The 24,888-nt window shown below is 51.5% G+C and overlaps 1 protein-coding gene across 1 annotated transcript in view; it reads left to right on the forward strand.

Annotated features, from left to right (window-relative positions):
* PIWIL1 (piwi like RNA-mediated gene silencing 1) overlaps positions 1 to 24,888 on the forward strand; it is a 368,470-nt gene that overhangs the window by 37,445 nt on the left and 306,137 nt on the right. The window contains exon 3 of the mRNA XM_030218398.1: positions 12,056 to 12,270. Coding sequence (XP_030074258.1) covers positions 12,056 to 12,270 — 215 coding nt within the window. The remainder of the gene's footprint in view (positions 1 to 12,055; positions 12,271 to 24,888) is intronic.

Consider the following 24,888-nt stretch of genomic DNA (forward strand, 5'->3'; position numbering starts at 1 on the left):
GACGGCTACAAGCTAGAGTTCTGCCGACCCTTAAGAGACGGGTTTGTACTCTCTCCCTGCAAGTCTCCGGTCAAAGCTGTGGCAGTGCAGCAGACCTTGGACAATCTGATCCGCCTGGGTGCGGTCGTTCCGGTGCCAGAAAATCAGCTTGGCAAGGGGCGTTACTCCATTTACTTTGTGGTACCAAAGAAAGGAGGTTCTGTACGGCCTATCCTCGACCTCAAAGGGGTCAATCGGGCCTTGAAAGTTCGGCACTTTCGCATGGAGACTCTCCGCTCTGTTATGGCGGCAGTGAAGGCAGGGGAGTACCTGGCATCCTTGGACATCAAGGAAGCGTACTTGCATATTCCCATCTGGCCTCCTCATCAACGCTTTCTGCGTTTTGCAGTCCTGGGCCGACACTTCCAGTTCAGAGCCCTCCCGTTCGGGTTGGCTACTGCTCCGCGGACCTTCTCCAAAGTAATGGTGGTCATCGCGGCCTTCCTGAGGAAGGAAGGAGTACAAGTCCATCCTTATCTGGACGACTGGTTGATCCGAGCCCCCTCTTATGCAGAGTGCGGCAAAGCTGTGGACCGGGTGGTTGCTCTTTTGAGCTCCCTGGGGTGGATCATCAACTGGGAGAAGAGCCAGCTGCGCCCGACTCAGTCCCTGGAGTATCTGGGAGTTCGATTCGACACCCAAGTGGGCAGAGTGTTCCTGCCAGACAATCGGATTGTCAAGCTTCAGGCTCAGGTGGACCAGTTCCTAGTAGCCTCTCCTCTTCGGGCTTGGGACTATGTGCAGCTGTTGGGCTCTATGACGGCCACGATGGAAGTAGTGCCCTGGGCCAGGGCTCATATGAGACCACTAGAACACTCTCTGCTGCGGCGCTGGACTCCGATGTCGGAGGATTATGCTGTGCGCCTTCCCTTGGACCCAGCAGTGCGCAAGGCGCTGAGCTGGTGGATGCAGACAGACAAGTTGTCTGCGGGAATACCTCTGGTGACCCCGGAGTGGATTGTTGTCACGATGGACGCCTCTTTGTCGGGCTGGGGAGCCCACTGCTTGGGAAGGACAGCGCAGGGGCTCTGGTCTCCTGCAGAAGCAAAGTGGTCTATCAACCTCCTGGAACTCAGAGCCATTCGGTTGGCGCTTTTGGAGTTCATCCCGGTACTGGCGTTGAAGCCAGTACGGGTCCTGTCGGACAATGCCACGGCTGTGGCCTATGTCAACCGCCAGGGAGGTACCAAGAGCGCCCCTCTAGCCAAGGAGGCCATGAATCTATGCCAGTGGGCGGAAGCGAACCTGGAACAGCTGTCAGCGGCCTACATTGCCGGAGTCATGAATGTCAAGGCGGACTTTCTCAGTCGCCATACCTTGGAGCCCGGAGAGTGGCAGCTATCTGCTCAGGCGTTGTTGGACATCACGAAGCGCTGGGGCCAGCCGAGCCTAGATCTGATGGCGTCATCGGCAAATTGCCAAGTGCCGCGCTTTTTCAGCAGAGGACGGGACCCTCGATCCCTGGGAGTAGATGCTCTTCTCCAACAGTGGCCGACACAAGAGCTTCTCTATGTGTTCCCGCCCTGGCCCATGTTGGGCAGGGTGCTAGACCGGGTGGCAAAGCATCCGGGCCGGATAATCCTGGTGGGTCCGGATTGGGCCAGACGTCCCTGGTATGCGGACTTGATCAGGCTCTCAGTCGATGATCCTCTGCGGCTGCCAGTGGAGCAGGGCCTGTTGCATCAGGGTCCTGTGGTGATGGAGGATCCCTACCCCTTTGGTCTTACGGCCTGGCTATTGAGCGGCAGCGTCTGAGAAAGAAGGGCTTCTCAGACAAGGTCATCGCCACTATGCTGAGAGCGAGGAAGCGCTCTACTTCTACTGCTTACGCCAGGGTTTGGCGTATCTTTGCAGCGTGGTGTGAAGCAGCCTCACTTTCTCCCTTCACTGCTCCAATTTCTTCAGTGTTGGCGTTCCTGCAAGAAGGTCTGGAGAAAGGCCTGTCGCTCAGTTCCCTTAAAGTCCAGGTAGCGGCTCTGACTTGCTTCAGGGGCCGCCTGAAGGGTGTTTCCCTGGCTTCACAGCCAGATGTGGTGCGCTTTCTCAAGGGAGTTAATCACCTGCGCCCTCCTCTGCACTCTGTGGTGCCCGCGTGGAATCTCAACCTGGTGCTAAGAGCATTGCAGAAGCCGCCTTTTGAACCCTTGTCGAGGGCATCTCTGAAAGACCTGACGTTGAAAGCAGTCTTTTTGGTGGCTATCACTTCAGCCAGAAGAGTTTCCGAGCTCCAGGCGCTCTCATGTCGAGAGCCTTTTCTGCAGTTCACTGAGGCAGGAGTGACTATTCGCACAGTGCCTTCCTTCCTGCCCAAGATTGTTTCTCGCTTCCATGTGAATCAGCAGCTCTGTATCCCTTCCTTTCGTAGGGAGGACTACCCAGAGGAATACTCTGCTCTCAAATATCTGGATGTGAGACGTGTCATCATCAGATACTTGGAAGTGACCAATGATTTCCGGAAATCGGATCATCTGTTTGTCCTGTTTGCAGGTCCTCGTAAGGGTCTGCAGGCTGCTAAGCCTACAGTGGCAAGATGGGTCAAGGAAGCCATTGCAGCGGCTTATGTGGCCGCGGGGAAGGTGCCGCCTATCCAGCTGAAGGCTCACTCCACAAGAGCTCAGGTGGCCTCGATGGCAGAGGCCGGGTCCGTCTCCTTGGAAGAGATATGCAAGGCGGCAACTTGGGCATCGGCCCATACATTCTCCAAGCATTACCGCTTGACTGTGGCTGCTCGGGCGGAGGCCCGGTTTGGAGCTTCAGTGTTGAGGTCAGGGATTTCAATGTCCCGCCCTGGGTGAGTACTGCTTCGGTACATCCCACCAGTCTATGGATTGATCAGCATGATGATATGGAAGGTAAAATTATGTATCATACCTGATAATTTTCTTTCCATTAATCATAGCTGATCAATCCATAGCCCCTCCCAGATATCTGTACTGTTTATATTCTGGTTGAATTTTAGGTTCAAGTTTAGCCTTCAGTTACTTCAGGAGGACTTCGTGTTCAAGTTTTTTCACTTGGATCCTTCAAGTGTTGAGACGAGTTTGTGTTACAGTGAGCTGCTGCATTCCTCTCCCCTCCGTTTTACGGGGCTGGATTGAGACTTAAATTCTGCCAGCACTCCCTCCCGCTTCGTGCGGCTGTAGGGCAGCTTTGTACCCCTCCCGCTTCGGCGGTGTTAGGGTCAGTCAGCTCCTCCCGCGGTTGCGGTTGCAGGATAAGCCAGATCCCCCCGCATCGGCGGGGTGGTGTCCCTCCCCCGCTCCGCGGGGATGAGCTGGACGGATTCCCCTCCCCCACTTGTGTGGGGATGAGCTGGGTTAATTCCCCTCCCCCGTTTCGGCGGTGGTGAGCTGGGCAGAGTGTCCCTTTGTGGGTGTAATTCTCTAAGTGCTGAGTCCTGCGGATGGAGCTTTGATATCGACATACTGAGGAGTTTCCGGCAGCACATGACCACATATAGGGAGGCAAAAGTTTGCTCTCTATCTCCACCTGCTGGTAGATGGACACAACCCACCAGTCTATGGATTGATCAGCTATGATTAATGGAAAGAAAATTATCAGGTATGATACATAATTTTACCTTTAGCTCTTTCCTCTTCTTTTTTCTTTTCTGCTCTCTGTCAGCTCAAATTTAACCCTCTATCACCCTTCTCCTTTTTACTTTTCAGCCATCTATCAAATTCCCATGTTCTCTCACAAAATAGCCCCGACAAAACAGCCTTGTAACAAAACAGCCCTTGACAAAATGGCCCAGAACAAAATAGCCTCTTCAACAAAATAACCCTTGACAATCTAGCCCCTAGACAAAATAACCCCATCGGTATGGAATTTTATGTTTCATTAGGACTTCTAAGGCAGGCTTCATCCCTCTCCGCAAGTGTGCGCCGACAAATCCTGGAAAACCTTGACTTGTGCGTCGTTGTAGTCAATGTGTTGCACTTGTCGTGCCTTCTGCAGCACCTGTTCCTTTGTAGTGAACATGGAAAAACAGACCACTATATCTCGCGGTTTATTATCTTGCCGTCTTCCTAACGCTGTATGTGCACATTCAAGAGAAATATCCAGGGTATCCACCAACTTGCCACAAAGCGACTTCACAATGGCGCCGAATTCTTCAGGTCTTCAGGTCTTCCACTTTAAGTTGGAATTCGGCATATGAGGCAAGTACTTTAGAAAGACGTGTCTCAGTCTCGATCAGCTTTTCAGCGTTCTCATCCACCCGCACCTCTAGATCTTCCACGCGGCCTCCCATCTCCCGAAGGTCCACGCTCAACACGTCCATCTTTTCCAGGATCTCCTCCTTTGAAGCTTTAATCTCGTCGCGGATCTCCGATAGAAACCTCGCCAAATCTTTAGGCAGACTCCGCTTAGCAGAGGCTTTGCCCGAATCACGCAGGGACGGAGCAGAATCGGAGTCAGAATGAGAGGCGGGTGCGGACGAGAGCACATGGCGCCGCGAGGTCCGGGCCGCTGGCATCTCTGAGGGACGATCGCTCTCCTTCCGAGCTGTCGCCATCTGCTTCAAAGAAACCTCCCGCAACGAGGTCCACACACCACAAGTATCGTTGTAATATAAAATTAAGTCCACTTAACAAGCAGAGGAGCGCTATTATAGCTAAATTGATGAGTGTTGCGTCGGAGCTAGACACCTAGGCAGCCATTCAGGTTCGTGACGTCACTTCCTCCTCCCCCACTGTGATTTCAATTTTCTAATGGCTTGCTCTAGCTCTTTAGCTTGTATAGGACCGTTGAGCATTGTCCAAAGACAAACTAGGCAGGTACGCTCTATCAAGAAAATCTATATTCTGTAAATCTACCTCAGGATGACTTTTGTAATAGTAATAGCTAAGAGATAATGATTAACCAACTGCCTTGTACTGTCCCGGAACGCTCCTACTATACAGGTACCCCTCCAGGTTTTCACCATCCTGGCCACCATCTTCCCCACTTATTTCCATATGTGTTAAAATGATATTTTCCGAGCACAAGTAGGCTTATAATTCTCACATGAAGTCCAATCCTTTTTTTTAATTTTGTCCTATATGTGATATTCTCCGAGGACAAGCAGGCTGCTTGTTCTCACTGATGGGTGACGTCCACGGCAGCCCCTCCAATCGGAACACTTTCTAGCAAAGTCCTTTGCTAGTCCTCGCGCGCCGATGCGCACCACGCATGCGCGGCCGTCTTCCCGCCCGAACCGGCTCGTGCCAGCCAGTCTTCTTTTGTCCGCGCTCGGTACGGTCGTGTTTCACCGTTCGCGCCCCGAAAGTTGACCTCGCGCGTCGTTTTTGGACTTTGCTTCAAAAAAAAAAAAAAAAAAAAGTGTCGGTAGGAGACCTTTTCGGTCTGCTCCCCTTCCCGTATTTCTAGTTTTGCCCCGGTAAGCTTTCTTTCGTCGTCGGGGTAGGCCCTTTTTAGGCCTCGGTTCGAAGTTTTTCTTCCCCCTGTTTTTGTGGTGCCATTTTCGCCATTTCGAGTTTTGATCTCGCCGGCGCGATTTTTCCGCCCATGACATCGAAGTCTTCCAGCGGCTTCAAGAAGTGCACCCAGTGCGCCCGGGTAATCTCGCTCACTGACAGGCATGCGTCGTGTCTTCAGTGTCTGGGGGCTGGGCACCGCCCGCAGGCCTGTAGTCTGTGTTCTCTTTTGCAAAAGCGGACTCAGGTAGTGAGATTGGCCCAGTGGAACGTTTTGTTCTCGGGCTCTTCGTCGGCATCAGCACCGGGAGTATCGACTGCTTCGACGTCATCGGCGCCCGGACCTTCATCCTCGCCCCCGATTGCATCAAGGCATCGGCCCTCTGCATCGGGGCCGAGACATCGGAGGGCTGCGTCGGTGGTACCGAGACCTCCTCGTCTGCTGATGTCGTCGGACGGTGGTGCTTCGTCTGGAGTGCAGGTGAGGGCTGTCCATTCCCCTGCTGGTGGCGGTGAGTCTTCGGGTGGGTCTCCCCCTACCCTGAGGGCTCCTGCGGTACAGCCCCCCCCGAGACCGACCTCCTTCGGCCTCGGCCACGAGGAAGTGACAGCTGGATTCTACTACGTCCTCGTTGGTGCCGGGAAGCTCCGGTGACATGCTTCATCCCAAGAAGTCAAAGAAGCATCGTCACCGGTCTCCTTCCCGTGTCGGCACCGAGAGCTCTGGGTCGCCGAGGGAGTCGGCACCCAGTAGGCATCGGCACCGAGAGGACCGCTCGCCCTCTGTTCAAGAGGTGTCGGTGCGCTCCCCTTTGGACAGCCCGGAACAGCCTCCACGCCCTGAACAGATTCTGACATCGACACCTGCATCGGCTTCCATGTCTTTTTTCCACAGCCGCTCTGCACGAGAGTCTCCGGGCCGTTCTCCCAGAGATCCTGGGAGAGCTGTTGTGCCCTACTCCTCTGGTACTGATGGTGCTTGCGCCACCGGTATCGTCGCGAGGCGCCGGCTGGCCCATTGCCCGGGGTGAGGTCTCCGACATCGGTGCCGCTTGCGGTACTGACTGTGGTAGCCTCCCAGGAAGGCTCCCTGACTACGTCGGCGGAGGGAGCTTCGCCGGTGCGGGCGAGGGAGTCTACCTCTCGACGCTCACACCGTGGCCGTGGTTCCACGGAGTCGAGCCGGGCACGGCTGCAAACACAAGTCCGTGAACTTGTGTCTGACACTGATGGTGAGGCCTCGTGGGAAGAGGAAGAGGACATCAGATATTTCTCTGACGAGGAGTCTGAGGGTTTTCCTTCTGATCCCACTCCCTCTCCTGAAAGGCAGCTTTCTCCTCCCGAGAGTCTGTCTTTCTCTTCCTTTGTCCGGGAGATGTCTATGGCCATCCCCTTCCCGGTGGTTGTGGAGGACGAGCCCAGGGCTGAAATGTTTGAGCTCCTGGACTATCCTTCTCCACCTAAGGAAGCGTCCACAGTACCCATGCATCATGTCCTAAAAAAGTCATTGCTGGCGAACTGGACCAAGCCTCTAACTAATCCCCACATTCCCAAGAAGATCGAGTCCCAGTACCGGATCCATGGGGACCCAGAGCTGATGCGCACTCAGTTGCCTCACGACTCTGGAGTTGTGGATTTGGCCCTAAAGAAGGCCAAGAGTTCTAGGGAGCATGCTTCGGCGCCCCCGGGCAAGGACTCTAGAACCTTGGACTCCTTTGGGAGGAAGGCCTACCATTCTTCTATGCTCGTGGCCAAAATTCAGTCCTACCAGCTCTACACGAGCATACACATGCGGAACAATGTGCGGCAGTTGGCGGGCTTGGTGGACAAGCTCCCCCCTGAGCAAGCCAAGCCTTTTCAGCAGGTGGTCAGGCAGCTGAAGGCGTGCAGAAAATTCCTGGCTAGAGGGTGTACGACACGTTTGATGTTGCGTCCAGGGCTGCTGCTCAAGGTGTGGTGATGCGCAGACTCTCATGGCTGCGTGCCTCCGACCTGGAGAATAGAATCCAGCAGCAGATTGCGGACTCGCCTTGCCGTGCGGATAATATTTTTGGAGAGAAAGTCGAGCAGGTGGGTGAGCAGCTCCATCAGCGGGACACCGCTTTCGACAAGTTCTCCCGCCGGCAGCCTTCAGCCTCTACCTCTACAGGTAGAAGATTTTTGGGGGGAAGGAAGACTGTTCCCTACTTTTCTGGCAAGCGTAGGTACAATCCTCCTTCTCGACAGCCTGCGGCCCAGGCTAAGCCCCAGCGCGCTCGCTCTCGTCAGCAGCGTGCGCCTCAGCAAGGCCCCTCGGCTTCCCAGCAAAAGCAAGGGACGAGCTTTTGACTGGCTCCAGCAGAGCATAGCCGACATCCAAGTGTCAGTGCCGGGTGACCTACCAGTCGGAGGGAGGTTGAAAGCTTTTCACCAAAGGTGGCCTCTCATAACCTCCGATCAGTGGGTTCTCCAAATAGTCCGGCAAGGATACACCCTCAATTTGGCCTCAAAACCTCCAAATTGTCCACCTTGAGCTCAGTCTTACAGCTTCCAACACAAGCAAGTACTTGCAGAGGAACTCTCCGCCCTTCTCAGTGCCAGTGCGGTCGAGCCCGTGCCATCCGGGCAAGAAGGGCTGGGATTCTATTCCAGGTACTTCCTTGAGGAAAAGAAAACGGGGGGGGGGGGGGGGGGGGGGGGTGTGTCCCATCCTAGACCTAAGGGCCCTGAACAAATATCTGGTCAAAGAAAAGTTCAAGATGCTTTCCCTGGGCTCCCTTCTCCCCATGATTCAGGAAAACGATTGGCTATGCTCTCTGGACTTGAAGGACGCCTACACGCACATCCCGATACTGCCAGCTCACAGACAGTATCTGCGATTTCAGCTGTGCACACGTCACTTCCAGTACTGTGTGCAACCCTTTGGGCTCGCCTCTGCGCCTAGTGTGTTCACGAAGTGCTTGGCTGTAGTAGCAGCGGCACTTTGCAGACTGGGGGTACACGTGTTCCCATATCTCGACGATTGGCTGGTGAAGAACACATCCGAGGCAGGAGCCCTGCAGTCCATGCAGATGACTATTCGCCTCCTGGAGCTACTGGGGTTTGTGATAAATTATCCAAAGTCCCACCTTCTCCCAGTGCAGAAACTCGAATTCATAAGAGCTCTGCTGGATTCTCGGACGGCTCGCGCCTATCTCCCAGAGACGAGAGCCAACAACTTGTTGTCCCTCGTCTCGTGGGTGCGAGCGTCCCAGCAGATCACAGCTCGGCAGATGTTGAGATTGCTGGGCCACATGGCCTCCACAGTTCATGTGACTCCCATGGCCCGCCTTCACATGAGATCTGCCCAATGGACCCTAGCTTCCCAGTGGTTTCAGGCTGCTGGGGACCTAGAAGACGTGATCCACCTGTCCACGAGTTTTCTCAAATCCCTGTATTGGTGGACGATTTGGTCCAATTTGACTCTGGGACGTCCTTTCCAAATTCCTCAGCCACAAAAAGTGCTGACCATGGATGCGTCTCTCCTGCTGTGGGGAGCTCATGTCAATGGGCTTCACACCCAAGGAAGCTGGTCCCTCCAGGAACGCGATCTACAGATCAATCTCCTGGAGTTACGAGCGGTCTGGAACGCTCTGAAGGCTTTCAGAGATCGGCTGTCCCACCAAATTATCCAAATTCAGACAGACAACCAGGTTGCCATGTATTACATCAACAAGCAGGGGGGCACTGGATCTCGCCCCCTGTGTCAGGAAGCCGTCAGCATGTGGCTCTGGGATCGCCGTCACGGCATGGTGCTCCAAGCCACATATCTGGCAGGCGTAAACAACAGTCTGGCCAACAGGTTGAGCAGGATTATGTAACCTCACGAGTGGTCGCTCAATTCCCGTGTAGTGCGGCAGATCTTCCAGGTGTGGGGCACCCCCTTGGTAGATCTCTTCGCATCTCGAGCCAACCACAAAGTCCCTCAGTTCTGTTCCAGGCTTCAGGCCCACGGCAGACTGGCATCGGATGCCTTCCTCCTGGACTGGGGGGAGGGTCTGCTGTATGCTTATCCTCCCATACCTCTGGTGGGGAAGACTTTGTTGAAACTCAAGCAAGACCGAGGCACCATGATTCTGATTGCTCCTTTTTGGCCACGTCAGATCTGGTTCCCTCTCCTTCTGGAGTTGTCCTCTGAAGAACCGTGGAGATTGGAGTGTTTTCCGACCCTCATCACGCAGGACGAAGGGGCGCTTCTGCATCCCAACCTCCGGTCCATGGCTCTCACGGCCTGGATGTTGAGAGCGTAGACTTTGCCTCTTTGGGTCTGTCAGAGGGTGTCTCCCGCATCTTGCTTGCTTCCAGGAAAGATTCCACTAAGAGGAGTTACTTCTTTCTATGGAGGAGGTTTGCCGTCTGGTGTGACAGCAAGGCCCTAGATCCTCGCTCTTGTCCTACACAGACCCTGCTTGAATACATTCTGCACTTGTCTGAGTCTGGTCTCAAGACCAACTCTGTAAGGGTTCACCTTAGTGCAATCAGTGCATACCATTACCGTGTGGAAGGTAAGCCGATCTCAGGACAGCCTTTAGTTGTTCGCTTCATGAGAGGTTTGCTTTTGTCAAAGCCCCCTGTCAAGCCTCCTACAGTGTCATGGGATCTCAATGTCGTTCTCACCCAGCTGATGAAACCTCCTTTTGAGCCACTGAATTTCTGCCATCTGAAGTACTTGACCTGGAAGGTCATTTTCTTGGTGGCAGTTACTTCAGCTCGTAGAGTCAGTGAGCTTCAGGCCCTGGTAGCCCAGGCTCCTTACACCAAATTTCTTCATAACAGAGTAGTCCTCCGCACTCACCCTAAGTCCTTGCCAAAGGTTGTGTCGAAGTTCCATCTGAACCAGTCAATTGTCTTGCCAACATTCTTTCCCCGTCCTCATTCCTGCCCTGCTGAACGTCAGCTGCACACATTGGACTTCAAGAGAGCATTGGCCTTCTATCTGGAGCGGACACAGCCCAACAGACAGTCCGCCCAATTGTTTGTTTCTTTTGATCCCAACAGGAGGGGAGTGGCTGTGGGGAAACGCACTATATCCAATTGGCTAGCAGATTGCATTTCCTTCACTTACGCCCAGGCGGGGCTGGCTCTTGAGGGTCATGTCACGGCTTATAATGTTAGAGCCATGGCAGCGTCGGTAGCCCACTTGAAGTCAGCCACTATTGAAGAGATTTGCAAAGCTGCGACGTGGTCATCTGTCCACACATTCACATCTCATTACTGCCTGCAGCAGGATACCCGGCGCGACAGTCGGTTCGGGCAGTCAGTGCTTCAGAATCTGTTCGGGGTTTAGAATCCAACTCCACCCCCCTAGGCCCATGTTTGTTCTGTTCCAGGCTGCACTCTCAGTTAGTTGGTAAATTTTTTAGGTCAATCTCAGTTATGTCCTCGCCGTTGCGAGGCCCAATTGACCATGGTTATTGTTTTGAGTGAACCTGGGGGCTAGGGATACCCCATCAGTGAGAACAAGCAGCCTGCTTGTCCTCGGAGAAAGCGAATGCTACATACCTGTAGAAGGTATTCTCCGAGGACAGCAGGCTGATTGTTCTCACAAACCCGCCCGCCTCCCCTTTGGAGTTGTGTCTTCCCTTCTCTTTGTCTTGCTACATATGAGACTGGCCGGCACGAGCCGGTTTGGGCGGGAAGACGGCCACGCATGCGCGGTGCGCATCGGCGCGCGAGGACTAGCAAAGTACTTTGCTAGAAAGTGTTCCGATTGGAGGGGCTGCCGTGGACGTCACCCATCAGTGAGAACAATCAGCCTGCTGTCCTCGGAGAATACCTTCTACAGGTATGTAGCATTCGCTTTAGTTTGGAAAGGTATGAAGGCGGTGATGTCGTCTGCATATACAGTATAAATGGGCTGAGACCCATTAATTCCAGTTTTTTTCCGAGTGGCGCCATCATTACATTGAACAATATTGGTGATATTGGCAATCCCTGTTATAGCCCACACTCAGAGATCCATGAGGTTGATGTTTGGTTGGACATCTTTACAATGTAGGATCTGGTCTTTAGGAAGCCATTGAACCATATTGCCACTGCACCGCTGATTTCTATGTTGTTGAGCAGTGTCATTAGTGTGGTGTGGTCTACTTGGTCGAATACACTTGACACGTCGAATTGTAGTAGTAATAACGTTCTGTCCTTGGCATATTATGCTTCTGAATTTCGTTATCAGGATGGTTGCGGTATACAAAATGTAATTGAGACTATACATGATTATAAATAAGACTGGCCCTACTCTGCTTTTTGTCTTTTTAAATCAGAGAAAAATACTTTTGTTTAATATCTTTTACTTTGGCATTGTTAGCAAATGTCTTTGGTGTAGTCCACATCTGATATTTTTCCTTCATATGTGACATTTTACCATTAAGGCAAAATGGAAGTGCATATCTGACTCTTCAGTATTGCATTAATAGACTTTTTTTTTCTTTGATGCATTTTTTATTTTGACAAAATTATGTAGAGGAAAGAAACATTGAGGTACATTTTATAAAAATAAATGGGAAGTAATTGAAAACTACATGGGTCTCAAATTACTTCTGATTTAAGAGACGACTGATTCCTTTCTGTTGTTTTTTCAGGTGTTTCTGGTACCAGAATCAGGCTAACTACCAATCATTTCCGATTGATCTCACGTCCACAGTGGGCATTATATCAGTACCATATTGACTATAACCCGCAGATGGAAGCTAGACGCTTGCGCTCAGCTTTGCTTTTTCATCATGAAGAACTGATTGGAAGAACACATGCTTTTGATGGGGCAATATTGTTCTTGCCTAAAAAACTTGAAAACAAGGTACTTATTTTATTTATTTTACTCTCAATTCCTTTTATGGATTTATCTTGGTGTAAATGTGTTTTTTTTTTTTGTTTTGTTTTTTTCAAAAATGTTTATTAAGGTTCAAGGTAAAAACATATTAATAATAGCATTGTCACAACCCACAACAGTGTTGTAGCAAGCACATAATACAAAGCAAATAACAGTAAGTCTACCCCTTCAACACCAGAACCCCCAACCCACCACCCTCCCCAACCCGCTATTAATCCTCACAAAGTAGGTTGAGAAGAATCAGGGCAAGAAGTCCATTTCACATAGGGGCCCCAAATACGTGAGTAGGTCAACAACTGTCCACTACGCAGAGCTGTTAGTTTGGACATCAGATGAATATGGGCCAATTTCTGTTGAATCACAGCCAGTCCCGTTAAAGTAGATTGTTTCCACGCCGCAGTGAACACCAATTTACCCGCCACAAATGCATATGTAGCCAGATGGTGGGTGGTCACTTTTATTCTTCGTGGCTTAAAGTGCAAAAGACAATAATCCATTTTCAGAGGATACGAAATCTTTGTAAGACTAGCAACACAACTTCAGGACCACAGTCCAGAATTCTTGGGCCTGAGCACAGGACACCATATATGGCACATGTCTCCAACTGAGCCACATTGCCTGCAACACAAAGGGGACCCCGAAGGGAACATAGCTGCCAAGCATTTATGAGTATAATACCAATTATAGAGCATCTTGTACCCATTCTCCATTAAAGCACTCGAAACAGAAATCCGCAGCAAAGACTTAAACACCTGCTCCCATTGTGAATAGTCATAGGAGGTCCCCAGAGCTGATTCCCATTTTGATAGATACCGTATTTTTCGGACTATAAGACACACCGGACCATAAGACGCACCTAGGTTTTCCTCCCAAATTTGGAGGAAAAAAGTGCATCTTATAGTCCGAAAAATGGTTACAGGCCCCCCTCCCTGTACCAGGCACCCTCCTTTCGTTACAGGCACCCCCCTTCCTCCCTCTGTTACAGGCACCCTCCCTCCCTCCCTCAGTTACAGGCACACCCCCTTCTCTCCCTCCGTCGGAATTTTAAAACTCACCTCGTCGGTGTGACTCGCGGTTGCAGCAGCACTTCAGCGTGCATGTTGCTCTGCGATCTTCACTCAGCCTTCTCTCTCTCAGCTCTCTGGTCCCGCCCTGGGGCAACATGCACGCTGAAGCGCTGCTGCTACCGCAAGTCACACTGACGAGGTGAGGAGTTTTAAAATTCCGACAGAGGGAGAGGTGTGGTAGCTGAGGGCGGGTGTGCCTGTAATGGAGGGAGGGAGCCTGTAACAGAGGGAGGGAGGATGCCTTTAATGGATGGAGATGCCTGTAACGGAGGGAGGGAGGTGCCTGTAACGGGGGGTTGCTACATTCGGAATATAAGACGCACCAACATTTAAAGGTGCGTCTTATAGTCCGAAAAATACGGTAATATGTGATAGGCTTTAGAGTAAGATAAGTAGGGTCCTGTATAGACGAGAAATTCCTCCTCTCCCCCCCGTCATTGCCAATTTCAATTGTGTCTCTGTCAATTATAGCTCCCCCTGTGCTCTCCTCAGGATTAGATCCCTTACTTGCCAATACTGAAACAGGTGAGATTGGAACCCCAAATTCCTCCTGTAGCTCATTAAAGGAGAGTAACTCCCCCTCTTCCCAGACCTACCCCAACGCACACAGGCCCTTCTTTTCACATGAATGGTAATAGGTCCAGAGTTCCAGGGGCAAACTGAGAGGCAAATCGAATAAATGAGTGTAAAAAGTATACACGGCCGGGAAAGACCTTCCCCCTGATCGTTCTCCAGACCTCTAAAGGCCATCGAATGGGTGGTGGAGCCCCACTGATCACCTGTTTTGGCTCACGATCAGGAAGCCATGAGATGGCTTTCAAAGGGTATGTACCCAACCAGACCTGGTCCAATGATTTCCATATCTTAGTCCCCCCTTGAGCCCAGTCAGCAAAGATGCGAATATGCGCATCTGTACAGTATTCGAAAAAAAGTGACACCCATACCCCCTTGTTCTCTAACCTGGTACATCACTGCTCTTCGCACCCGAGGAGGCCTCTTTTTCCAGATGAATGAGAAGATTCTACTCTGCAAGCCGCGGAAGAATTTATCCGGCAGGGCAAGGGGAACTGCCATAAACAGATAAAGCAACTTAGGCAGCAGAATCATCTTAACTGCATTAATACGCCCTAACCATGAGATTGTTAGGCCCTCCCAACAGTCGAGTTCTGAAAATAACTCCCTAACTTTACCAGGGAAATTAGCCTCATATAGTTTCTGTATCCGACTAGTCAAATTAACACCTAGATATCGAATAAATCCTGATGCCCATCGAAAGGGAAAGCTGGACTCTAATAAAACTTTATGGGCATTTGGGATAGAAACATTAAGAGCCTCAGATTTACCCATATTGATCTTAAACCCAGATACCCGCCCATAGTCATATAATACAGAGATCACTGCTGGGAACGATACAGTGGGATCCAAGAGAGTTAGTAAGACATCGTCTGCAAATAAGAGGATCCGAGAATCAATTGCCCCCTTCCGCCAACCCTCAATATCAGGATGAACCCGAATAAAAAATGCTAGGGGTTCAATGGCAAAGCGCAAATAAAAGCGGGAACAACGCGCACCCCTGCCGTGTACCCCGAAAAATAGTGGGAATGAGGCTGAACGCTGACAATTGACACGAATCGAGGCACAAGAGGCCTCATAAATGAGTTGAAGCCAGTGTAGAAAGATCCCTGAAATTCCGACTCTACCCAGGACTCCAAATAGAAAAGGCCAGTACACCCTATCAAACGCTTTTTTGGCATCTAGAGATAGTAAGCATCGAGAGATCCCCTACTCTTCGGCCCCGCTGCCGGATCGCTCTTTAAAAATGGCCGCCGAGACTTCCAGCGGCGGCCTTGTGAGACTTCTGCTGAAGTCTTGGAGGCTGCCCTTGTAAGTCTCTGTGGCCATTTTGAAGAGCGATGCAGTAGCGCCGTGGAAGAGTCTGCACCGGAAGTGGGCAGGCAAGACTGGGGATCTTTCCTGGCTGCCCCGAAGAATCCACTGGACAACCTGGGTGGCTGGAGGGGGGGGGGGCAGCGGAGTGAGGAGAATCGCTGGGTATGGGTGGCTGGGGGTGCAGTGGAGTGAGGAAAATCGCTGGGTATGGGTGGCTGGAGGGGGGGCAGGGGAGCGAGGTGAATTGCTGGGTATGGGTGGCTGGAGGGGGGGCAGGGGAGCGAGGTGAATCGCTGGGTATGGGTGGCTGGAGGGGGGCAGGGGTGCGAGGAGAATCGCTGGGTTATGGATGGCTGGAGGGGGCAGGGGAGAGAGGAGAATCGCTGGGCATGGGTGGCTGGAGGGGGGCAGGGGAGCGAGGTGAATTGCTGGGCATGGGTGGCTGGAGGGGGGCAGGGGAGAGGAGAATCGCTGGGTATGGGTGGCTGGAGGGGGGGCAGGGGAGAGAGGAGAATCGCTGGGTATGGGTGGCTGGAGGGGGGACCAGGGGAGCGAGGAGAATCGCTGGGTACGGGTGGCTGCAGAGGGGGGCAGTGGACAGGAGAATCGCTGGGTATGGGTGGCTGCAGAGGGGGTAGGGGACAGGAGAATCGCTGGGTATGGGTGGCTGGAGGGGGGGCAGGGGACTGGAGAATTGCTGGTATGGGTGACTGGAGGGGGGGGCAGGGGAGAGGAGAATCGCTGGGTATGGGTGGCTGGAGGTGGGGCAGGGGAGAGGAGGTTTGCTGGGTATGGGTAGCTGGAGAGGGGGGGCAGGGGAGAGGAGAATCACTGGGTATGGGTGGCTGGAGAGGGAGGCAGGGGAGAGGAGAATCACTGGGTATGGGTGGCTGGAGAGGGGGGGCAGGGGAGAGGAGGTTTGCTGGGTAAGGGTGGCTGGAGAGGGGGGCAGGGGAGATGAGCGTTGCTGGACATGGGTGAATGGAGGGCAGGGGGGAGAGGAGGGTTGCTGGACATGGATGGGAGGGGGAGAGAAGAGTGAGGAAGGTGATGAGGGAAAAGGAAGAGAGGAGAAAAACTGCACATGGATGAAGAAAATAGGCAGAAGCTGGATCCACTGGACAGTCAAGTCTGCGGAAGACCCAGCTTTTACTTAAGGATGTAGGGCAAGAAGTGAAGAAGAAAGGCGGAAAGGAAGCCCTGGAAATGGAGTTAAGAGGACAGATAACAACAGAATCGGATACTGGGCCAGCATGATCAGAAAAACAATCACCAGACAACAAAGGTAGAAAAAATCATTTTATTTTCATTATAGTGTTTGGAATATGTCCACTTTGAGAATCAGGTGCTCAACATTAAAAGTTTATATTTATTTATTTACTTACTTATTTATGGCATTTTATCCCACATTAAACATGAATTAGATTGGAACCTGGGGTCATTTAATTTGCAACAACAAAAATCACATTAATTATTGAAAAGCATGCCAACTGCTTTTAAAGTTCTGTTGTTCAGGTTAAATTACCCTGTTGGCAGTTTGCGATAAATAAGATTTTGGGTTGCTGTTTAAGCACTTGGTCTCTGAAAGGTTCGCCATCACTGGCCTATAAGAACTGCATATTTGGGGGTCCTTACCTGGCTTAAGCAGTACCATGATGATCGCTAGGTTCCAGGACTCAGGAATTCGCTGACCCTCTAGAAAGGAGTTAAACACCTTTATTCCTCAGCGACCCTCCAGACCGGTCAAGACGCTTGGGTTATGCACGCCTACCAGCAGAGGGAGACTGAGAACACAAAAACTGAACCAAGTATAAGCCAGCAGCCAACCCCCAAGCAGCCAGTAAATCTCAGTCTCCAGCAGAGGGTAGAACGTGCAGCCTGAGCAGTCAGTCTGGTCTGGTAGGATTAGAGATTCTGATTTTTATACCCTGTACTTAGAATTTGTGCTTCGGGGAAGCGGGTCCGGTGGGGCTCCCTGTTTCCCTAGGGGTTTGCACCCGTGTCCGGGTTTTGCCCCTGCTGTACCTTGTGTAAAGGCAGCCTGGTGCCTCGGCTCCTGTGCTACAGGAACCTTGAGAGCCTTAGCCCTTGTCAGTAGATAGCAACTGGGCTGTTTGCTGTGTGTGTGGAAGAAAAAAAAAAAAAAAAAAAAAGAGAAAAAGGAAAGTAAGCAGCAGACAGTGCTGTCCTGCATCAGAACATTTTGTTGTTTCTCTTTTGGGGGCTGGCAAGGGTTTTAGTGTGGTTTTGAGGAAGGGAGTAGAGCTGGGGCGATTTTGGCGGTTTGTGTGTGTACTGCTTTAAATTTAGCGATGTCGGCGGGAAAAGCGGCTCGTTGCCGTTCCTGCGCGCGTCGGGGGATTGAAACGCCCGGAGCTCCGTGCAAGTTTTGCGGTGAGCCTAAGCACTCTCTCTCTTCTCCTCCGGTTTTGTCTGCTGAGGTTTCGGGCAGCAGTAAGGGCCTCCCGGGGTCTGATTCAGGTTCTGGTGCGGTGACGGCGGTCCCGATTTTGGCGGGAACCGCCGCCATCTTGGATTCGGCTCCGATGGCGATCCCGGCCCAGCAGGTGGTGGAGGGCCCGGGTCAGAATGTTGGGTGCTCTCCAGGGCCTTCGGGGGCTATGGGTTTCCCACCGGAGTTTGTCTGGTCGATGTTTCAGGCCTGGCAGGCAGGTGCTTCTCAGCCGGAGGTACAGAAGGGGGCAGCTCCTTTGGGGGGCAAGCGCCCACGGCTAGACTATGTGGAGGACCCTGATTTTTTGTCTTTCCCTCCCTCGGAGGATGAGGGTAGTGGATTGGGTGATGAGTTCCCTTTAGACGTTGATCCTGAAGAGGAGGGGTTCTTCCCAGGGGAGGATTCCTCGGTGGTAAGAATTTTTCCTAGGGATGAGCTTCCGGAGCTCATTGATCAAGTGATGTCTACGCTTAGGTTTGAGGCTCCTGAGCCGGTAGTAGCGGAGGTTGAGCAGATAGACCCTTTGGTTAAGGGTATTCGTAAGGCTTCTCGTTCTTTCCCTATGAATCAGGATCTGAGGGATATGATCTTACAGGAGTGGTCCTCTCCAGATTCAGCCTGTCGGGTGGTTAAAGCAATGGCGAGGCTTTATCCTATTCCCCAAGAGGATAGGGATTCTTTTAAATCTCCTACAGTGGATGCGGTGGTGACGGCGGTCACCAAAGCTACTGCCATCCCGGTTGATGGGGGGACTGCTCTCAGAGACCCGCAGGATAGGAAGTTGGAGTCGTTTGTTCGGCGCAGTTTTGATCTCTCGGCCTTGTCTCTGCAAGCCGCTCTATGTGGAGGTCTAGTGGCTCGGGCGTGTTTCCGTTGGGCTGAAAAGCTTCTGGATGGTCCCGCGCTGGACAGGGCTGCCGTGGTGCAGGAGTTAGCCAAGTTGGAGATGGGATCTTCCTTTCTGGCAGATGCTAGTTATGATTTGTTGAGGGCTTCGGCGAAGAATATGGCTTTGGTGGTTGGAGCTCGTCGGGCCCTGTGGCTTCGTGGATGGACTGCGGATGCGGCTTCTAAATCCAAGTTGTGTTCGCTTCCCTTTAAAGGGTCCATGCTTTTTGGAGAAGAGTTGGATAAATTGGTGCGTGGTCTTGGGGAGGCTAAGATTCCGCGGTTGCCGGAATTGCGACTAGAGGAGGGGGTCGCGGTATGTCAGGGCGTGCTCGTTTGAAGGATGCCCGGCGCTATAGGCCAGGTAGGTTTAGTGCGCCGTTTAGAGGCAGATATTTTCAGCGTACTCAGCCCTTTCGTGGGGGTCGTCGAGGAGGACGTGAGGTCTCGGGGGGAGCTCTGTCCTCCGTCGTGCTTCGCAATGAAGGTTTGCGGGTCCAGCCTCTGGTGCGAGTAGGTGCTCGTTGAGTCAGTTTTATCAGAGGTGGGCCCATATCACGACAGACCAGTGGGTCCTCGAAGTGGGTGCGAGACGGGTACGCCTTGGAGTTCGAAGAGTTTCTGCCAGATTTCTTTGTGGCCTCCCCATGCCGCTCTCGGCTCAAGGCCAGGGCAATTCGGCAGACTCTCCAGCGGTTGATAGATTTAGGGGCTGTAGTTCCGGTGCCGGTTGCAGAGAGAGGGACCGGTTGTTATTCGATTATTTTGTGGTTCCCAAAAGGAGGATTCCTTCCGGCCTATTTTAGATCTAAAACGAGTCAACGGGGCGTTGAAGGTTCCCTCGTTTCGCATGGAAACGTTGCGGTCGGTCATAGTAGCGGTTCAGTCGGGAGAATTTCTCACTTCTCTGGATCTGACGGAAGCTTATCTGCATATTCCCATTCGGAAGGCGCATCACCCGGTTTCTTTCTTCGCTTTGCGGTTCTAGGACATCACTTTCAGTTTTGTGCTCTGCCGTTCGGTCTGGCTACAGCGCCGCGTACTTTTTCCAAGGTTATGGTGGTAGTGGCGGCGGCTTTGAGGCAGCAAGGAGTATTGGTTCACCCATATCTCGACGATTGGCTGATTCGAGCCAAATCCTATCAGGAGAGTGTGGAAGCAACAACGAAGGTAGTATCTGTTTTGGAGTCGCTCGGCTGGGTGGTGAACAGTGTCAAGAGTCATCTGGTTCCGTCCCAATCCCTAGAATATCTGGGGGTTCGTTTCGATACGGTGCGGGGCCTGGTGTTTCTGCCGCCCGTTCGGATTGCCAAGATTCAGGGGCTGATCCGTCAGTTTTCTGCCAAACGGTCTCCGTCAGCTCACGGGTATCTTCAGATTTTGGGGCTGATGGCGGCATCGATAGAGGTGGTGCCGTGGGCCAGAGCTCACATGAGGCAGTTGCAGTCAGCGCTGTTGGATCGTTGGTCGCCGCAGTCTCAGAGTTTGGAGGTCAGACTATTCTTGCCGGAGGCGGTGCGATTCAGTCTGCGGTGGTGGCTTCATACTCCGAATCTGGAGAGAGGGATGCCCTTGGATTCTCCGGATTGGATTGTGGTGACCACAGATGCCAGTCTGGCAGGCTGGGGAGCACATTGTCTGGGTCAGGTGGCACAGGGGCTCTGGTCACCGACGAGGCCCTTTGGGTCAATCAATCTGCTCGAGACTCGGGCGGTCCGGTTGGCGTTGCAGGCCCTGCAGCATCTTCTCGCCGGGAAGGCAGTTCGAGTTCTGTCCGACAACGCCACGGCGGTAGCTTACGTAAACCATCAGGGGGGCACAAAAGAGTCGCGATGTGGCCGAGGAGACGGCAGAGTTGATGCAGTGGGCGGAGCTTCATCTGCAGAGTCTCTCCGCAGGTCATGTGGCCGGAGTGGACAATCTCCAGGCGGACTTTCTGAGCAGGCACACTCTGGATCCAGGAGAGTGGTCGCTGCATCGTCCGCTGTTCATCGGCTGGTGCTGGAGTGGGGACTGCCGGTGGTAGATCTTATGGCAACAGCCAGCAATGCTCAAGTGCCCAGGTTCTTCAGTCGAGGCGGGAACCCGTCGGTCCGAGGGGATCGATGCTCTGGTGCTTCCGTGGCCACCGCGTCAACTGTTGTACGTGTTCCCTCCTTGGCCTCTAGTGGGGCGCGTAGTTCAAAGAATAGAGCGATACGTCGGCACGGTGATACTCGTGGCTCCGTATTGGCCACGTCGTCCGTGGTTCGGCGATCTAGTGCGGTTGGCGATCAAGGGTCCCCTGAGGATGGACGGGTCGGTGGTGTTGTTGCAGGGCCCTATCGTAATGCCCGACCCGGTTCCATTCTCGCTTACGGCCTGGCTCTTGAAAGGGACAGGTTGAAGAAGAAAGGGTTTTCAGCTAGAGTAATTGAGACTATGTTGCAGTCTCGTAAACAGTCCACGTCCTTTGCTTATGTGCGAGTGTGGCGGATTTTTTGAGAACTGGTGTAGGGATCGTTCTTATTCGCCTTGGAACTCGTCTCTTCCGCAGGTGTTAGAGTTTTTGCAGGATGGGGTGGACAGAGGTCTAGCTCTTTCTTCTTGAAGGTGCAGATTGCGGCCTTGGCTTGTTTCCGGGGTAGGATCCGGGGGGTTCCTTGGCATCTGCTCCCGATGTGGTTCGGTTTTTGCGAGCGGTGAAGTTGATCCGTCCTCCTCTTCGTCCGGTAGTTCCGCCGTGGGATTTGAACTTGGTCTTGGAGGTTTTGGTGGGACCGCCCTTTGAGCCTTGGTTACAAGTACTTGGAAGGATTTGACTTTGAAGACAGTGTTCTTGGTGGCTATTACGTCGGCTCGGCGAGTTTCGGAGTTGCAGGCTTTGTCTTGTCGGGCGCCCTTTCTGACCTTTTCTAAGGAGAAGGTGTCGTTGAGGCCGGTCCCATCTTTTTTGCCTAAGGTGGTCTCTTCCTTTCATGTGAATCAGGACATTTCCTTACCGGTTCTGGGAGATAGGCTCGGAGATTCTTCTCAGCGCCGTTTGGCTAAGCTGGATGTTCGTCGAGTTTTGCGGTCTTATTTAGTCAGGACGCGAGAGTTTCGGTCTTCGGATAGATTGTTTGTGTTGTTTGGAGGACCTAAGAAGGGAGCTGCGGCTTCTAAGGTAACAATTTCCAGATGGTTGAAAGAAGCAGTTTCTTCTGCGTATTTGCTCAAGGACGTAGAGTGCCAGAGTTACTAAAGGCACACTCGACCAGGGGAGTAGCTTCTTCCTGGCAGAGAGTGGTCTAGTGCCGCCGCAGGATATTTGCAGGGCGGCGGTCTGGTCCTCGCTGCATTCATTTGTGAAGCATTATAGAATTGATGTGCAGGCCAGGCAGGATGCCAGTTTTGGGGAGGCAGTGTTGACTTCTGGGGTGCAAAGTTCCCGCCCTTAGATGTTTACTGCTTTGGTACTGCCCAAGCGTCTTGACCGGTCTGGAGGGTCGCTGAGGAAGGTGAAATTAGATCTTACCTGCTAATTTTCTTTCCTCTAGACCCTCCAGACCGGTCAAGAACCCTCCCGCTGTGTATATTTCTGGTGCTTTGTCCTAGTGTGCTTGAGAGATGATTGATATGGACATTTCTATGTTGCTATTGCTGATAGGACTCTAAATTGGGAGCTTTGGATTTCTGAAGTTCCATTGTTTTCCTCTGGGTTTCAGAGAAGGACCGCAACGCTGTGGCGTTCGGTTATTGGAAGCAGGTTACCAAGAATTGTTTCTGAGTACAGGGTTCTTTGACCTTTCGGGGTTATAGTTTAGGTTTTTTCATTGGTTGCGTTTTGCTTTGTTAAGGATTTACTGGCTGCTTGGGGGTTGGCTGCTGGCTTATACTTGGTTCAGTTTTTGTGTTCTCAGTCTCCCTCTGCTGGTAGGCGTGCATAACCCAAGCGTCTTGACCGGTCTGGAGGGTCTAGAGGAAAGAAAATTAGCAGGTAAGATCTAATTTCACCATAGCAAAGGGCCCAGAAGCTGACTAAAGACCTTATAAAATTTATTAGTGAAACTGTCAGGTCCCGGAGCTTTGCAGGGAGCCGGCTATCAGATGACTTGTAAAATCTCTTCTAATTCAGTGGGCCTAGATAGCTTCTCCCGGGCACTCATAGGTAAACTGGGCATCACCTGTTCGAGAAAAGCTGAAATATCAGCCTCGGATGGGTCTATATCCGGAGTGTACAGCTGGCCATAATACTCTTGGAACTGCATCTGTATCCCAGCCGAGTCGGACCACACATCACCATTATCATCCCTAAGGCTTGAGTTATATGTTTGATCACGCTGTTGATTAAGTTTATAAGCCAAGAGTCTACTAGCTTTATTACTAAACTCAAAATGAGTCTGTCGGACTCGCTGAAGCTGTTCCGAGATTTCGGCCAACTGAACCTCATATAACTCTTGTCGAAGCTTATGAGCCTGGTCTAACTACTGGGGGGGAAGGTCCCGATGCTTGCTGGCACATGAAACGTTCCACTCCCGCCAGCCTCTTGTGAATCAAGTTTTCCGCTTGATATTTCTCAGCCTGAACATCTGCAATGAAATGACCCCTCATAACAGCTTTAAATCTGTCCCATAACACCGCTAGCGAAACCTCACCCATATCATTGAATTCGATATACTCTTTAATTAATTTTTCCATTTGGAGAAGGTAAGTTGTCTGCCAACAACGAATCATCTAACTGCCAGTCAGGCCGAGGTCTGGGCCCCACCACCAAATGAAGCTGGAGCAGAACAGGGCTATGATCAGACCGAGACAAGACCTGATGGTTACAAGCTATTCCCGATAAGAGTGTTATCCCCAAGCCAAAAATCTATGCGAGAGAAAGATTTATGGACAGAAGTGTAATATGTGTAAGACTTGTGTGTTGGATTAGTTGCCCGACAGATATCTAACAATTGCCACCTAAGCAGAAAAGCACATGGCAAGGACCTATCCCTCTGAGCATATTGATCTGTCTTAGACGAATTATCCAACTGGGGATCTAAAGTCAAATTAAAATCCATCCCCCCCCCCCCCCCCCCCAAATAGTAGAGAACCCACTCTATGCTTTAGCAGAGTTTGATCCAGTTGAGAGAAAAAAGTTTTGTGGTCTGCCCTGGGCCCATAAATGTTCACTAGAGAGTGAATTTCTGCGTGCCCAGGAAAAGAAAATAAGATACCACCTTTTTTATTGGACATAACTTAATACATTTCTTGATTAGCTTTCGAAGGTTGCCCTTCTTCCTCAGATCGGAAATAAGCAATGTGCTAGCTGACAGTGTATATAAATGAAAACATTCAAGCATTACTATGACAGTCTGACAGGTGGGAGGAGGGGAGGGTGGGTAGGAATGAGTTTCTTCAGGTGAGGTTGCGCTTGTGTAGGAAATGTTTTGATAAGGTCTTTCAGCTACAAAACACCCAGGGAGAATCTGCTACAGTACAAAAGAAAAAATCCACAGACAGAATCCCGCTTGTAGTGACATATAATCCAGAGCTGGAAAAACTGAGGAAAATCATAAGAGATCTACAACCTATACTCCAGGAGGATGAATTACTGAAAGAGATATTCCCATCCCCACCAGTACTGGCCTTCCGACAGCCACCCAATTTAAACACAAGCTAATCAGAAGTAAACTTCCATCACAGACTGAAAAGGAACAGAAGGGCACACTTCCCTGTAATTTATCCAGTTGCAAATTATGCCAAAATATTTCACAGGACCCCAAAGTCATCCACAAAGGAAAGATATTCAACATAAAGGGATCTTTCACTTGCTCATCTTCCAATGTGGTATATATCATTCAGTGTAAAAAATGTAACGAAGGATGCTATATTGGAGAAACAGGCCAGATGCTTAAGACAAGATTCATTTACATAGACATCATATGAACAATACTGGTGCCAGCAGGGTTCCCACGCCTGTTGGTCAACATTTTACAGGACCAGGACACTGTACCCCTGACTTCACAGTGAGAATCCTGAAGGTAACTTTAAAACCATACAAGAACGTAAGACCTTTGAAGTCAGAATGATTGAATATTTTAACACCCAACAGAAAGGACTTAACAAGCATCTGGGGTTCCTAGCCCATTATAAACCATAAAGCTGTATGTCTCTGTTGATCACCCTCCCCTCACCTATCCACACCCATCCTGTTAGAATATCAATGATATGCTTTGATGTCCCCATGCATACTTCCTACCCACCCCCCTCCTCCCACCCTGTCAGACTGTCATAGTAATGTAACAGAATCTTCGGCTAAGTAAATCAGGAGACAAGAGG

Source organism: Microcaecilia unicolor, chromosome 11 (assembly GCF_901765095.1).
Source record: "Microcaecilia unicolor chromosome 11, aMicUni1.1, whole genome shotgun sequence".
NCBI lineage: Eukaryota > Metazoa > Chordata > Amphibia > Gymnophiona > Siphonopidae > Microcaecilia > Microcaecilia unicolor.